Source organism: Perissodus microlepis, chromosome 1, assembly GCF_051167445.1.
Source record: "Perissodus microlepis isolate ML-2025 ecotype Zambia chromosome 1, ASM5116744v1, whole genome shotgun sequence".
NCBI lineage: Eukaryota > Metazoa > Chordata > Actinopteri > Cichliformes > Cichlidae > Perissodus > Perissodus microlepis.
This window is the reverse complement of record NC_140461.1, coordinates 31,016,893-31,031,377: the sequence shown is the minus strand read 5'-3', so window position 1 is coordinate 31,031,377 and position 14,485 is coordinate 31,016,893. Positions and strand designations below refer to the sequence as shown.

Genomic DNA, 14,485 nt, shown 5'->3' with positions numbered 1-14,485 from the left:
TTATCTTGTATTCCAACAGTGGATAAACTTTATTTCTATTTCAGCTTCTTATGCTAACAAAGTTTTGTTGTTTTTTTATTTGGTTATTTTACAAGTTGTTATAAAATTATGTACAACACAGAGGATTGCGATAACTTTGCTACTTTAGATACTGAGCCTGCAATCTAACCATACCAGCTGACAAAAGCCCAGATCAGCTGATGGCTACGGAATCAGCTGGCAAAGCAAATGTAAGACATGCATATTACTACTTGTACAGCTGCTGCCATCTGCAAGCTTCTTTGGAACCCACCTCTTCTTTAGCTCCTCTTCTCCGTGTTGTGCCTGACTAAGGCTGCAGTCCACAGGCAAAGGAAACAATGTGTATTCAATAACTGATTGGAAAACAGTTTCTGGTGGTTGCAATGTAACAAAGTAGCATACGGCACCGAAAACCTGCTTATGATTCATTTTTCACTAGCAGATCCTCACGGTCACCCATAGCTTGCATGGAGGACATGGAGGTTGTCTGCAAACACTCTAAAACTACGACTCATGTCCAAAACTGTGAAAAGGAGAACACAAACCAGAAACCAAGAACATTCTCTTTCAAAGTAAACAATGCACCTTTTAAACTCTGTTGGGTGGAGTCGTAAGGGAGAACTTTTACTTTGAAAGCATAAAATGTAAAAGCAGGAAATATTTCCTGTTTTCACTTTTTACTATTCCTTTGCTAACTATTAAAGTTACTCAGACACAACCCCCCTTGACATTTCCAAGATTTGTATTTTACCTCTACATAGGTTTTACATTCTTTTCTATAAAGTTTGTTTTCTATCAACATTTCATTGAAATTACACATACTGTAATAAAGCAAAAAAAAAAATCTTTTCGTCAGAGTTTATTATTTCAGTTTATTCAGGTCTTCATTTTCCGTTTTTGCTCACTAAAATTTGGTACCAGACCTTGATTTCTGCTTGAAGTGCAGAGCTTCATTAATAATTGCTCTATAAATCTGTTCATGCCTTACCTTCACTAAACTGTGACTTTGCTGTTACTTGCAGCCACGACCTGGCTTGCTCCCTGTTTCCACTAAATGTTTTGGCTCGTACCTCCACCTATCACAATGCAAGGAAGTAAGAGAACGCAATGAATGGAGAGGTGTACTGTTGCAGGAACAACCAACACCAAACAATGCGAAAAAAAGAAAAAAGAAAGCCTTTCGCCAATAGCTATAGCTGCACTGGCGCTGACATCATATCACTCCCACATCTCCCTCTCTTGATTTCAGCCCCACCCGCTCCTTTCCATTACCAAGTCGGTCCGTGTCCCCGTGTTATTTAAAGCCAGAGATCCTCCCTCTCGCCGAGCCACTGTGTTGCATCTGTCTGCCTCGCCGCTTGTGTGTCTGGGTGCGTGTGTGGATGAGAGTGCGCTAAAAAAACCCAGGCAGCCAGTGGGAGAGCTAGAGAGCGAGGGAGAGAGGCACGGGGGAAAGGAAAAAATCATCCAAGAAGGGAGAAGGAACGGGAGTGTGAGACAGCTATGAAATTCATCCAAGCTATTTGCTTACTGCTTCTCTGTCCAGCTCTGAGCCTCAATACCAGGTAAGAGATAAACAAAAAAACATTTCTTTTCTTTTTTCTTTTTTCTCCTGTCAGTTTCATCCTGCCGGAGACTCTGAAACAAAAGGGGTGTCTTGGTTCAAAGCATGGTATTCTGGAGGTCTGCTCAGTCCTGCCAAATACTGAAGCGTTAATTCGTCCCGGCAGTGGCTCTGTGTGTGCTAAGAATGTTAGAAACTGAGAGACTTAAAGGAGGAAGGAAGAGCTTAGCTGTTGAACTGGGTTATTATCTTTTTTAGTTCTGAAGCAGGCTGAGAGACAGTTGTCCTTTTGTGGAGGTAATTCACTGGATTTGCCTCCTCCGCTTCCCCCTGAATAGTGGCGACATTGCTTTTTTTTTTTTTTTGAGGACTTTTGCTGCCTGGTCTGGGAGGGAGCAAGTTGAAGTCAGGGGAACTGAGAGAAAGGACAAGGCGACTTGTGTTGCAGTGCCTTAGAAAGAGCAGGTGTGTGCGCGTTTCCTTTCGCTTATCTGCAATATTAAAAAAAAAGCTCAAGGAACAGTGATAGACAAGAAGGATGGACAAATGAAGAGAGCGATGTGTAGAGAAGGAGAGTTTTGATGATTAATTAAATCACTGATAAAATCATCCTTCTTCCCTGCCACTGCCTGACACCACTGCCTTAATGAGAGCCGTGAGAGGGGAAATTCAGGGCTTTGACTTTACCATAGAGACATCACACGCAGGAAGGCATGCATTATAAAACTTGCCTTTTCCGCCTTTTCTTTTCTCCATCATTGCCCCCCCAAAAAACATCCCATCTTTTAGTGGTGAGTGAGTGGAATGCAGTTTCTGGGGAAAACATCCACGGGGAGAATGATGGCTTTGAACTCAGTGTTTTTTGCTGTTGATTTGAACCAAATGGACACATGTCTGTGTATTTGTTAGTGACATGCTAAACACCGTCAGGGCTACCAATTATTTATTTTGCCTCAAGGGTTACAACAGAGGAGAATTTGTAGAGAAAGTCAAGGTTACTGCACACATCCAACATATTTGTCAATAGCAGAGAGGTAGGACTGATGATGTATGAGTCATATAACTAGGGGCTATATTGATGTATTAACCTCTAGCATTTAGCAGTCAGCAATCCAAGCACTCACACGTTTTTATTTAATTATTTATGTTCGTTTAGCTCACCTACAAGTAGATATTTCCTTTAAGTCATATATACAAGTAGTCTTCTGGTAACAACTTTTTAATCATTTATCAGTTTGGGGTTTTTTATGTAAGGGTTTTTTGAGTTCGCAGACTCATTTAGCCATTTTCTAAGCTGTGAAACTAATAGTGCTTTTGTTTGACTTTGATTAATTAAAATATACGCTGTCTCCCAAGATTTATTTTTAAACCGTGTATACCATTATTAGTCTTAGAGGTAATCTTTTGAACACTAATTGGAGAGCAGGGCATTACAGTGGTAATTTGGCAGGTCAGCACAGATTGTATGCTACGTCTTGAGGGGGAAAGTCATGAAAAGTAATTACCAGAACACACAGATGTAATCAGTGTTTTATAAGACGGTTTGTTTCCAGACTTAGCATTAAAAAAAAAAAAGTAATGGGATTGGAAGGCTGCGCTTGGTTAAGAGCGGAGGGCTGGTCGAGAAATAAGGTCAATTGTGACCTTCTGAACTTCAGGTCATGTTAAAAGAAAGGGAGAAAAAATGTTCACACCTGAATAGATTTGCAAAGCCACGTCTGCCTGCTTTGCCTTCAGGAAGCAACATATATGACTAGCTAATCTTATAATGCTGGAATTGAAAAAAAACAACAACCCCAAAACAATCATTTTGGCGAATTCAAATAATAAACTCCTACATTATATTTTTTTTCTAGATTTTTCTTGTTTTTTTCAGGCTCAGATTTCCATGATCGCCAATGAACTTTTTGGCTCGTAGTGAAAGATGCTTCTATTATTTTGTCTAACAATAACGTTGTGACAATTTTGCTCAGGACTGTAAGTCTACAGATGGCCATGGTTTTAAATGTTAATGAAAAGGACAGCATAAAGGCACCTCTACAGGGATCCTTGGATGGATTCAATTAAAGGTCTCCACTGAGCAGGTTTAGTTCTCCTGCTGTGGTTGATATGCTTAAAGGTAGACATGTCAGATATACGGCTATGCGTTTCAATAGCCAGCTGTGTATTGTTCTACTAAACTGTGTATTAATCTAGCGTCCCTCTACAGTGATCCTGCTGTGGTAATGACTGTTACATTTTTTTTATTGTTGTTGTCATATTTATTTGTTTTCCGAGCTTGTTTGAAGCGGTACAGACCTTTTAGATTTTTTGAACCTCTTTTGTGCCTGTTGTGTTTCTGTTTTCATTCAAATTCTTAAAATTTCCTTTTGCTCCTTTCTTATTGTTTTAATAAAGCCACATGCCAAACCTGGGAATGACGTCGGTGCCGCGGGTGGATTTTTGTTGTTTGATCCAGCTGGTACTCCAAACAATAACTGATTGCTTCTTCAAGCAGCTGTCACATTTTTGCTGTTATCCTGGAGGTCATGGGTCCAAACATTGCTTATCATTTGTGACATCCTCATTTTTTCTTATAATAGTGTGGCACTGAAGAGACTGACTGCGAGGTGTATCTGCACCAGTAAAATGAATTGTGACTGTGACTGTCTAGTCTGTGTATTGCTCTGGCTGGCTTTGCTTGATTCATTTCATCAGTGGTGCGTAAGAGAATCCATTTCATATGTTAACTGCAGCCTCTATCCTGCGACCTGATAAAGTCACCTAAAGAAGTGAGAATTAATAAAATAAGAATTGTGTCAAGTTTTCATGCGTGATGGCTGCATTTCGATGTGCCTTTGGTCTACTTAAAGGTGCTGTGGGGAGGTTTTAAAAGACAAAACATCCTTAACAAACAATGGCAAAAAAGAAATAAATGAATAAATAAAGAAGAAAACTTTGAAACTTCAAGGCTGTTATAAAGACCCTTCTTCCAGATGAGCATAGAGGAATATGGCACAAGCCTACATGACTTTCTGTCAGACAGACTTTATAATATGTGGGTAATGGTTCTTTTTAACCTAATCGAATAGTTTTGTTGGCTAAACCAAAGCAAACTCTAACTGAAAGTCATTAAAGTCACAAGGGAACTATGGAGTAAGGTTTGCCACCAGATACCACTACAACCGTGTTTAGTTCTGTTTTACTGTATTAAAATCTAAGACTTTTCATAGGCTTACTAACTAAAAGTAAGTATAAGAATTCTGTTAACATTTTAACGTCATCTCTGTAAAAACTGTAAAACTCAAAATGCTGTTGCAAATTCTCGCTCATTTAAGTCCTTTATAAAGAATTATGGTGTTTTAATGAATTGAGCGGGTTACTCAGGCCACATAATAGTGGTGCAGGGCCATGTGTCATTGCAAAAATCAATTGGTACTTAGGCACAACACAAGGCTGCATTGACATCAGTCCCATGAGATATGACTTTCCACTTCTGGGTCAGCACTGGGGGCTACTACAGTAAGCTTGTCTCCTCTGCATTTGGCTTTTTTTTTTTTTTTTGCTCTATACAGATCAAACAGCTCCACCTTTTTAAACTTTCACATATTCCCTTTCAGAGCATTTCTTGAAACATATTTGACTCATTTCTTTGACACTGTCTTTGATGTCTCTTACCTTAGCAGACTCCTCTTGGAAACAGGGATATCTGGTGGGATCTCCACAATATCAAATATTTATGAGTATTTTGGACGGCAATTGAGTACAACGGTGTTGCTTTATATATTAATAGCTAGTAATAGAGATGTTACCGGTCACATTGCAAATTATTATTTTAAATTGAGACTGCCCTTAACGTTATATAAGGTCAGACATGAAAAGGAGGGTCATTCCTACATCTGATAAAAATACAAAACAAACCAAAAAACAAAGGAAAATCATCAGATTGCTGTTTTTGGTGATTTTGCCTTTAATAATAAGCTTTTTTTTTCTTTTTGAAACTGTTTTCATGTCCATTAGTGACATTTTAAAGTGGACCTCTTTTGTTTTTTGGTATTTCCTGCTGCTACAATGACCGTAGTTTCAAATCATGGTCAGCATTTATACAAAAAAGGCTGACAAATCAAAAGCTTTAGATCTTTGTGGTGTCAGAGAGTGCGGATATTATTAATATTGTCATCTCAGGCACACAGTTTAAGCTTTGAGCATAGCGGCCCCATCCATCTGCAGTTAAATCCTTCTGTTTGTGAAGGGTAGTTATAGCACAGTATGAGATAACCCAGGATTAGTTTGAACTTTGACCCACACAAATGTGCTTTAGTCGAGTCCAAGAACAAAAATATAGAGCAGGAAATGAGCATTAATAGGTCACTTTGAAGGCAGGAAACGGCAGGTAGGAACTTTTTTGTTTGTTTTCTCTTTTTCTCTTCTCCACGCTCTTCCATATTTAGCTTTGAGAATAAATCTTCTTTCAGGGAAATGGAAATAAATATCACAAAATACAAATTAATGTGCTTATTTTACAGCATTTCTTTTGGAATTTAATGTCTCTCATTTCCTGTTCACTTAGCTATGTTCCATATTTAAACATGACATTTTATTCATGTTTAAATATGGAAGTAATCAATTGGGGAACTTCATTGTGACATCTGTTAGGTTAATTAAAAATATGTCTTGCCTCAAGCATCAAAACTTTGTGCTCTGTCTTAATTTACGTAGGTCCTTGTGGAAATGGTTCAGTACATCTGCATTTTCACATCACAGAGAGCGTTTTCTCGTATAAAGCAACATCTCAACGTGCAACTGTTTTCTCATCCAGTTGAGTAGAAAGAGTGCAGAAATGTGCTCGCAGATGCTGCCTTCGCCTCACGTGTGCGGAGCTGAAAAATTGCAGCAAACCTTTATTTCCATCAAATCAATATTTTGTTACAAATGATAATAAACATATTCAAACAAGATGTACAGCAGTGGAGAGAAACTCCACATGACATTTCATTGTACAAGTGCTCACAGTTTGATTTATTTTCAGCTTTGCATTTCTAAATTTTATGGATAAAACAAGCCGCATAAAGAGTGAAGCTGCTCACAAACATCGTCTGGCACATGGGGAGAGTGAGAATTAACTAGTCAAGCATGGAGCTGATGTGGAATTAGATCTAACTGTTGAGGATACGAAGGTAATATAAAGCTATACATTGATGGGACTTCAGTTGGTTGGCGGGGATAATGACAAAATGGAAACAATTCACCCTGAACATCGTTTACCACTTGAGTGATAAAAGGGCAGCTGTTTTTAAAAATAAGGTTCTGTTAAGTAAGTGTGACGCAGAGCTTACCTATGTTTGTTCTTAAAGGCTTAGCTGTGTGGCCATTTTTCTCAATTGGTATTAAGAGCGAGATTGTTAGCTAAATGAACTGGTCCTTTTGTTTGTACTGAAAGACATTTGGGTATGCTGGCGTGTTTGGACTGACACGCTTTTTGCAAACATTTATGAATTTTGCAATGTGGCAAAATGCGTAGGAAAGAGACTGAAAGCACGCCAACTCTGATCTGTGTAATTACAATAAGGTAGCAACATCTGAGTGACTTTTTAATGTACAGCAGTACACAGCTGTATCATGATTCGGCCAAGGCAGCGTGACACATTTGCATAGATGAAAATTACTTGGAGAAAAAATAAGCATGATTTCCTATTTTCACATTTTGCCATAGCATCAAACAGCATCTATAGCAGAGGCATGATTATAGATATGACTTTCAGGGACTCCTCAAGATGAGACAAAACGATATTTGTGCAGCTCAGTAATGTCCTCCACAAATCAGACTGTGAATGATAATTGAAATTCAAAGGACATGGCGTAATGGTCACACCATGGCAACCACACTGGCCACATGACAGTAATGAAGTGGGCTACAATAAACAGAACCTTGGGTGGCTCCTACAAATGAGAAAGTAATTAAAAGGACCACGATTGGTGCTGGGTGAAGAGAAGCCAGGCATTCTATATTCAAGGCCACATTTCAGGTACTATGTTCTCTAAAAGATATCTGCAATGACAGCAGTGTTTATTCTTCAAACACTTCAAAAGATTTATCATGTAACGGCACATTATCCAGTGTACCATATGACAACCTGGATATTTGCTTGATGTAACAAAACAAAGATTTTAGAAATATGGTGGACGAAAAGATTAAAAATTCTACCAAGATAGTGTCATTCTTTTTCAACAAAAACACTGCTGAAATTTTAAAAGAACTTTAGGATCAAATAAATATTGAGAAAAATGTGAGCTTGACTGGTGCAGCGGTGCCCGACCTTCTGTTATCTCGATCTTAAAAGCTTTACCGCAATTATCATTCTCCTTAAATAACAAATGTGGCCTGGCATTATCAGGTAAAATGCTTGTTGCATGACTGCATTTAGCACTGACGGATGGCTGCACTTCAAATGAATTGCAAATGCTAATTATCTAAAATTGCCCAGTAAAGGAAAATAGACTTAATACCATTTCTTCAGTGTTTTCTTAATGAATGTGTGGCGTTAGTGTTCTGCCTTTGCAGTGTTGGATTCAGTGTTGGGGGATATTATTGTTCCTGAATTCAATGATCACAATTATGGTTGCTAATTAGCAATTATGCCACTTGAGTTTGTCAAGTTCCTAATTTATCTGTAAAAAGGGCAGAACACAAAAGAAATCAACAAACAAGCCCTTTTATTTGTGCTTGCATAACTGTCACCTGGTCTCCGTTTGTTTGGGAGAAAGGACAACAATGGCACAGAGTAGTCTACAAGTTTGAACCAGTGCAGATATGCACATTTCTTTCAGTTTGTTGCATGAAAGGAGATGAATGTGACTGTAAAGTGTAAAGATCTTGTTTGTGTTTCTCCTATTAGGACAGGAATTTTGTCTGATATGTGGAATGCATAGAGTTTAAGGCTGTGTCGTTAACTGGCAAACAGTAAAGCATTTCCACTTTTCTCAAGGATCTGAAATGAATAGTTTTTTTTTACAGGATATCAGAAATAGAATTAGGAATATAAGTAGGAAAAATCCTAAAGCTTTGGAATCGTAGTACTGCTGAATTGACACTAAAATTAACACTAATGAAAGTACCGTTTGTCTTAACCCTGAAAGCTATAAGCATGGTTAAGCAAAACCATAAGCAAAATACACATCAAGTAACTGTGTACTACAGTTAGAAAGTATCTTGAAAGTAGAAATAAAAACAGCTTCCTACTGTGACTGGAAACAAGCAACTGCAACAGAGAGCAGAGACAGAAAACGAAAAAAAAAGATGCTCAAATGTTCTGTGGAACTAAGAGTCAAGTGATAATTTTCTGTGACTCCACCACCATGTGCAACATCTTTCAGATAAAAAGCTGTGCTTTCCTGTGTTGTTGTTAATGCTATGTCTTGAACTGTGGTGAACACCCTCTCTGCTGTAATCTTAGGGAAAGTCATTATTATCCATAACATGGTATGGGCACAGGTCTCATCCGGTCGTTAAGTCTGACGTCACTAGCCGTGTCTGGGCCTAAACTCCGCTGCAGGTCCATATATCAAACGATCACTATGGCATTACTAAGAGTTGAAAAACTGTCTAAAGTCTTTCATCTTTAATAAAATGATCAGCGTTCTGCTCTACCAGGTGTAACAATTGAGTTTAACATCCAGGCATCCATGAAAACGGAATTTATGACATTTAACGGAGTTAGAAGTTAGCAGGAAGTTAGCTCGCTAGCTTCCATCTAAATACAATATAGCATGTCCTGACTGCGGGGTTTTGGAAACAAATTAAAACGTACAGCTCTGTTATCACTTCCAACATAAATGAAGACAAAAAACTAAACAGCAGTGACGTTTGTAGGGTTACTGAAGTTTGGCTAGCTGTAGCTAATGATGTGCTACGTGACCGCTAGCGACACAGCTATAGCATAATATAAACAAGCTAACTTTTTTTCCACTCCATAAAAGTTAGCGTGAGTGTTCTCGGTGGTCAGGAACAAATGTAATCGCATGGCAGGATGCTGTAAAAGGACCAAACTTCAGCCAGGAGAACAACTGAGATAATCCATCCACAATACGAGGTTAGTCATTCATATACTGCTGCATGACTGTAAGTGCACCCTCTCACTGTCTTCTTGCATTCATGGTGTAATTTGAAATAATCTTATTGCAGGTTTGCATTATAGCTGCTGGGAGCCATACCTTTGATGTGAATCTTCATCGTTGTGTCAGCACAGATATTAGTCACTCTTGTAATTGACAGGCATTTAATTGCACACTCCCTGTAAACATGATGGCTGTTCTCTCAGTGACGAGTCATTAGTGGGCAGCCTGCTTTTTTTGTTTTACAGTGAGGTGCAAAATGTATAACCATGATAAACAAAAGCTGCATATAAAACACCCGTGTTGTTTCAGCTGGTTGTTGCCGGGCAGCCAGGAGTCAATTCTCTCTTCAGCTAAGGAAGAATGCATGCATATAGTTATTTGCTCACGTATGTGAACTGAGATTCAGGGACTTTCATGTATTAGCTGTCAGTCACAACATTAAACATAGTGTTTATATTTCCCTTGCTATATGTGATTTTGAGCTGTTTGACATCTGTGCCACTCGAGTCTGCATTTATTTATACCAGGTTGGGCTGCAACTGGTAACATTTGTAATTTTTTAGATAATATTTTTAAGTGATTAATGTATTTAATAATGTGCTAATCCATTACAATTATTTACTTATTCATTGAAATTTTTTTTTAAAGGATTCGGTGCAGCCCTTTTACATTTTCCCAGTGGATTGATGTTTGATATCATAAAATATCTCGTTTTGTCTGACCAGTGGTCCAAAATCCAGAGTTGAGCTGAGAATCGCACAACTTTTTTGTATTGGAATTACTGGAACCAGAGCATGAATGGCAATGTTATTTTAATTAGCTTTTGAAAACAAATTTGATTGCTATAGCGCTTGGCTCGATAAGTGTTATTAACTGAAAATCTAAAGTCCGGAACGTCTAGGTAATAACTGGATTAAATCCCGATTCTATGGCCCAAGTGTTAAATTGTTATTCTTATTTTTTCTGTGTCTCATTTTTCATTTTCCACACTTATTTCTGGTTGTAAGACCCCATTAGCAAAAGCATTACTTACAAAAGTAATGCTTAGCACAGCTGCTGTACACACTGTTTTAAACAGATTTTTCTAGGCTTGGCTCTGCATGACATCAGAAAGAGTGGACAACCTTACTTAATACAGCCATCTCAGAAGCCACACCCACCTTCTGTCCAACTCTTCTCTCTGCGAGGGGCAGTTGGCTTAAAGGGAGAGGAGCTGAGGAGGATAAATAAAATTAACTTTGAATCATAAATCATGCAGAGCTACTGTAGTAGAGTAAAAAGGTAAAAATATGAGGTGAAAAGGAACATAATAGCACCTCTTCAAACATAAAACAGAAATGCCATTCGAACCGAGAGAGATGAAAATCCAACCAGCTATATGAATTCTGTTTTGGTTTCCATCTCTCCTAAGGTTATGCTTTTATTTATTCTTGGAGAGGAGTTACTAAGCAGATCGGGTCTTTTCAGTAACACCATGTTTCACATTCATATGGCGATACTCTTTTACACCAGGGTGCTGCCCCTCACAGATCACATGTTCTTCCACTGAAGTGGTTTAGTGCTTGATCTGGACTAACGCTGTGGTAGTTTTCAGGGGATCGGGGGTTTCGCGTTCATCTTGCCCACTCTGATTTCTCAGCCTTTCTTGGGATTCAGCTCTTAGTCACAGAGTACTTGTCTAATCATTAAGCTGCCACCAGTAATCTACCATAATAACGTTTCCCTTGTTTCATTCTTTTCCACCGTTAAATGGGCCATAATTGGTTCACTAAGAAATGAAGCAATGTGCTCAGAGGCATTATTCACAGAATATTAGAGAGACCAGAGTATGGAGGTATTGGTTTTGGCGTGAACAAAAGACACAGATCATAAATTATACAGGTTGACACAAAGTGCTTAGATCATGTAAAAGATACACAGAGAGAGTTCAGTGGTTTGGCCTTTTTATCAATATATTTATTGTGTTACATCATTTGTCTGCGCTCTAGTTGTGCGGCTGCCTATTGAGACGGCTCTATTTTGTCAAAGCTGTCATTAATCTCTGTTTTTCTCTTCTTTCATTCGTTATTAAAACTTGTTCTGATTTATCTAAGACATGGTATTTGAAGTATCTGTCATTCAAGCCTTGTGTTTTATATTTTTCACCCTTGTTTAGCAAGTGGTGCCATAAAATATGCTTATTATTTATTTATTTATTTATCTGAGCAATAACCACCTAAGGCTGTGAAGTAAAGGGTAATGTTGGTGCATAACTGCAGCCTCCAAATTAGAATTAGTCTGTTGGCAAGTTTAAAGTAGAGTTACTTGATGCTAACAACAAAACTTGCCTGGAGACTTGAAGCCTTATGAATACATGCAAATGTACAAAGGCCTTGATTATAATAAGTGGTAAATAAACAAATGGAGACGTGAGATGGAATCTATTCCAGCTGAAGTTCTAGGCACAATAACAGGGACACCTGTTCAAAAAAATGCAGCCCAGTCAGACAGCTGTGCTGTGAATTTAGGGTCACAGCAGTCTCCAGACTGCTTTTTTTTTCTTTTTCTTAAGAACAGAAGAGAAACAACACCTGCTATGTTACACCATTTGAAAAAAGACAAAAATAAATTTTAAGGAAAGACTTGTTCCTACAGAAATGCAACCTAAAAACTGTGAAATTACTAAAAGGTTAAGCTTTTGTGGTATTCTTTATCTCTTTAGAAAGATACTGTGTAAAAAAAAAAAATGCATTTTTTCATAGTAAATAACAGTACATATGTGTGACAGTGTACTTTTTTTTCATGTGTTCTTGCTTTGTCACCTCGTTTCCCTGACCATTTCCAGATGAATGTTTTCTTTTTTGTTAAGCCAGTTAACTCTGACCTGACTCACGCAACCATAAAAAAGTGCCTAATTCAAGGAATGAACCACTGTTATGTCTACACATAGCAAACAAATTAGCAGTGAATGAATTTATATTTTCAGGCACTTTATTGCCAACAGCACATGGCTTGTTCATGTTTCCTTAGTTGGATTTTTGAAAAATGCCAAAGATAACAGGGAAGTTTGATAGCCACAAAATAGTAAACAAGGTGATTTTAATCAGCTAATACATAAAAACCTGACATATGTTGGTATGACTTTTAGTTTGTTTGTAGTTTGTTACTTTGTAGTTTGAGAAACATGAGGAACCTAGAGAACTATAGGTCAAAAGAATACATCACTGGCCTAAAAAGAACCATCAAAGTCATGTTCTTCAGAAAAAAAGACCAGTCACTTGACGTAAGTTGATTATTCTACTGTTCACCAAAGCTTCATCAGAAATGGTCTCCATGTAAGGGTGGCCGTGAAGAAGCAGACAACGTGGTTGAGGCTCTGTCATAGCATTGTAGCAAGTTTTATTAAGCATCTTGTCAAAACTGATGTCATTATAAATCCAGATATGACTTTGATCCATCAAACAAAGCCATACCATACAGGATGTTGAGAGATATCTACCACCCACAGGAGACACGATAGACAAGCATTCATATCTGTTTTCATAGATTTACAGTATTTTACTCGGTTTTTTGGTCCTGGTCGCAGTAGATGGCCGCCCCTCCCTGAGCCTGGTTCTGCCAGAGGTTTCTTCCTGTTAAAAGGAAGTTTTTCCTTCCCACTATCGTGAAAGTGCTTGCTCATAGGGGGTCATATGATTGTTGGGTTTTTCTCTGTATGTCATACTGTAAGGTCTACCTTACAATATAAAGCTCCTTGAGGCGACTGTTGTTGTGATTTGGCGCTGTACAAATAAAACTGAATTGAATTGGTTAGTTCAGTGTCAAATGGCTAATAAATTTTTTTTTCCTCAGGTTGTAGTTAATTATATATTCTCATATAAAAAACAATTAACAGTACATTCTCCCGAATTTAATAAACTTTCATCTTCTGAAGCAGGGATTTTAATGAATAAATTAAATTAAATCCAGCTATTTTAAGACAGTGATTCAAACAACCTGTAAATCTATGAAACTGTAGACTGTAAAGTTATAGATAATTGTGACTCAGTATAAACAGTATGACAGCGTTTTATTGGTTAACTTTATTCTTATATTCTGCTGTAAATATCTGTACATCAAACAAGTGAATGAACCAAACCTGGCACATACAATGTTGTGCTCAGTGTAATGTGAACACAACATTGTATCAAAGGTAGAGATTTGCTTTCTTCGAGGGGATTCGTGTCCCTTCCCCCTACTGTGGAATTATTGCTGAGCAGGCTGTTTCATGCAAACACAGAGTCAGCTCTTGGGTTAGTCTCTGCTGGATCCAGTTTGGTTTCTAAAGTGTTGCAGAACCTTTCGCACCCTTTTGGGACAGTTGTCCCAAACAAATGTGAATTTAATTTGGTGCAGTACAGGGAAGTCAGTGTAAGCCTTTGTGTAGGTATCATGCCGTTGAGTAATTGAAGTCTGATCAGCATTGAACGGAGGGATTGGATGAGTGTCTGAGCTGGCAGAATTCACTCAACAGCTGTCAGTGGTCTCGGGTGTACAGTAATTCAACACAGCATCTCTGATGTGAGAGTTTCCCGCTTGATTATTGGACTATCTCTAATATACAAACCAACTACAATATCGGCATAGGGACTCTTTGTGTGCTATGTGCTTGCGTGAGGCACATCAAGAAAAACAATCTCTGACAGAGACGTACTGTCTACATTCAAGGACAAACACCACAAACTCCTGTTCAGAATTTAAAATAATTTTTAAAGATATCACATAAAACTGCCAAACGAGTCCTGTGTTTTTAATTTCCTGTCTTTTATTAACCCGTCTGTATTTGTT

The 14,485-nt window shown here is 38.1% G+C and overlaps 1 protein-coding gene across 1 annotated transcript in view; it reads left to right on the top strand.

The window, feature by feature from the left end:
* The first annotated feature begins 1,290 nt into the window (after positions 1-1,290).
* luzp2 (leucine zipper protein 2) overlaps positions 1,291-14,485 on the top strand; it is a 152,914-nt gene continuing 139,719 nt past the window's right edge. The window contains exon 1 of the mRNA XM_084949300.1: positions 1,291-1,586. Within this exon, the coding sequence (XP_084805426.1) occupies positions 1,525-1,586 (62 nt within the window). The 5' untranslated portion in view covers positions 1,291-1,524. The remainder of the gene's footprint in view (positions 1,587-14,485) is intronic.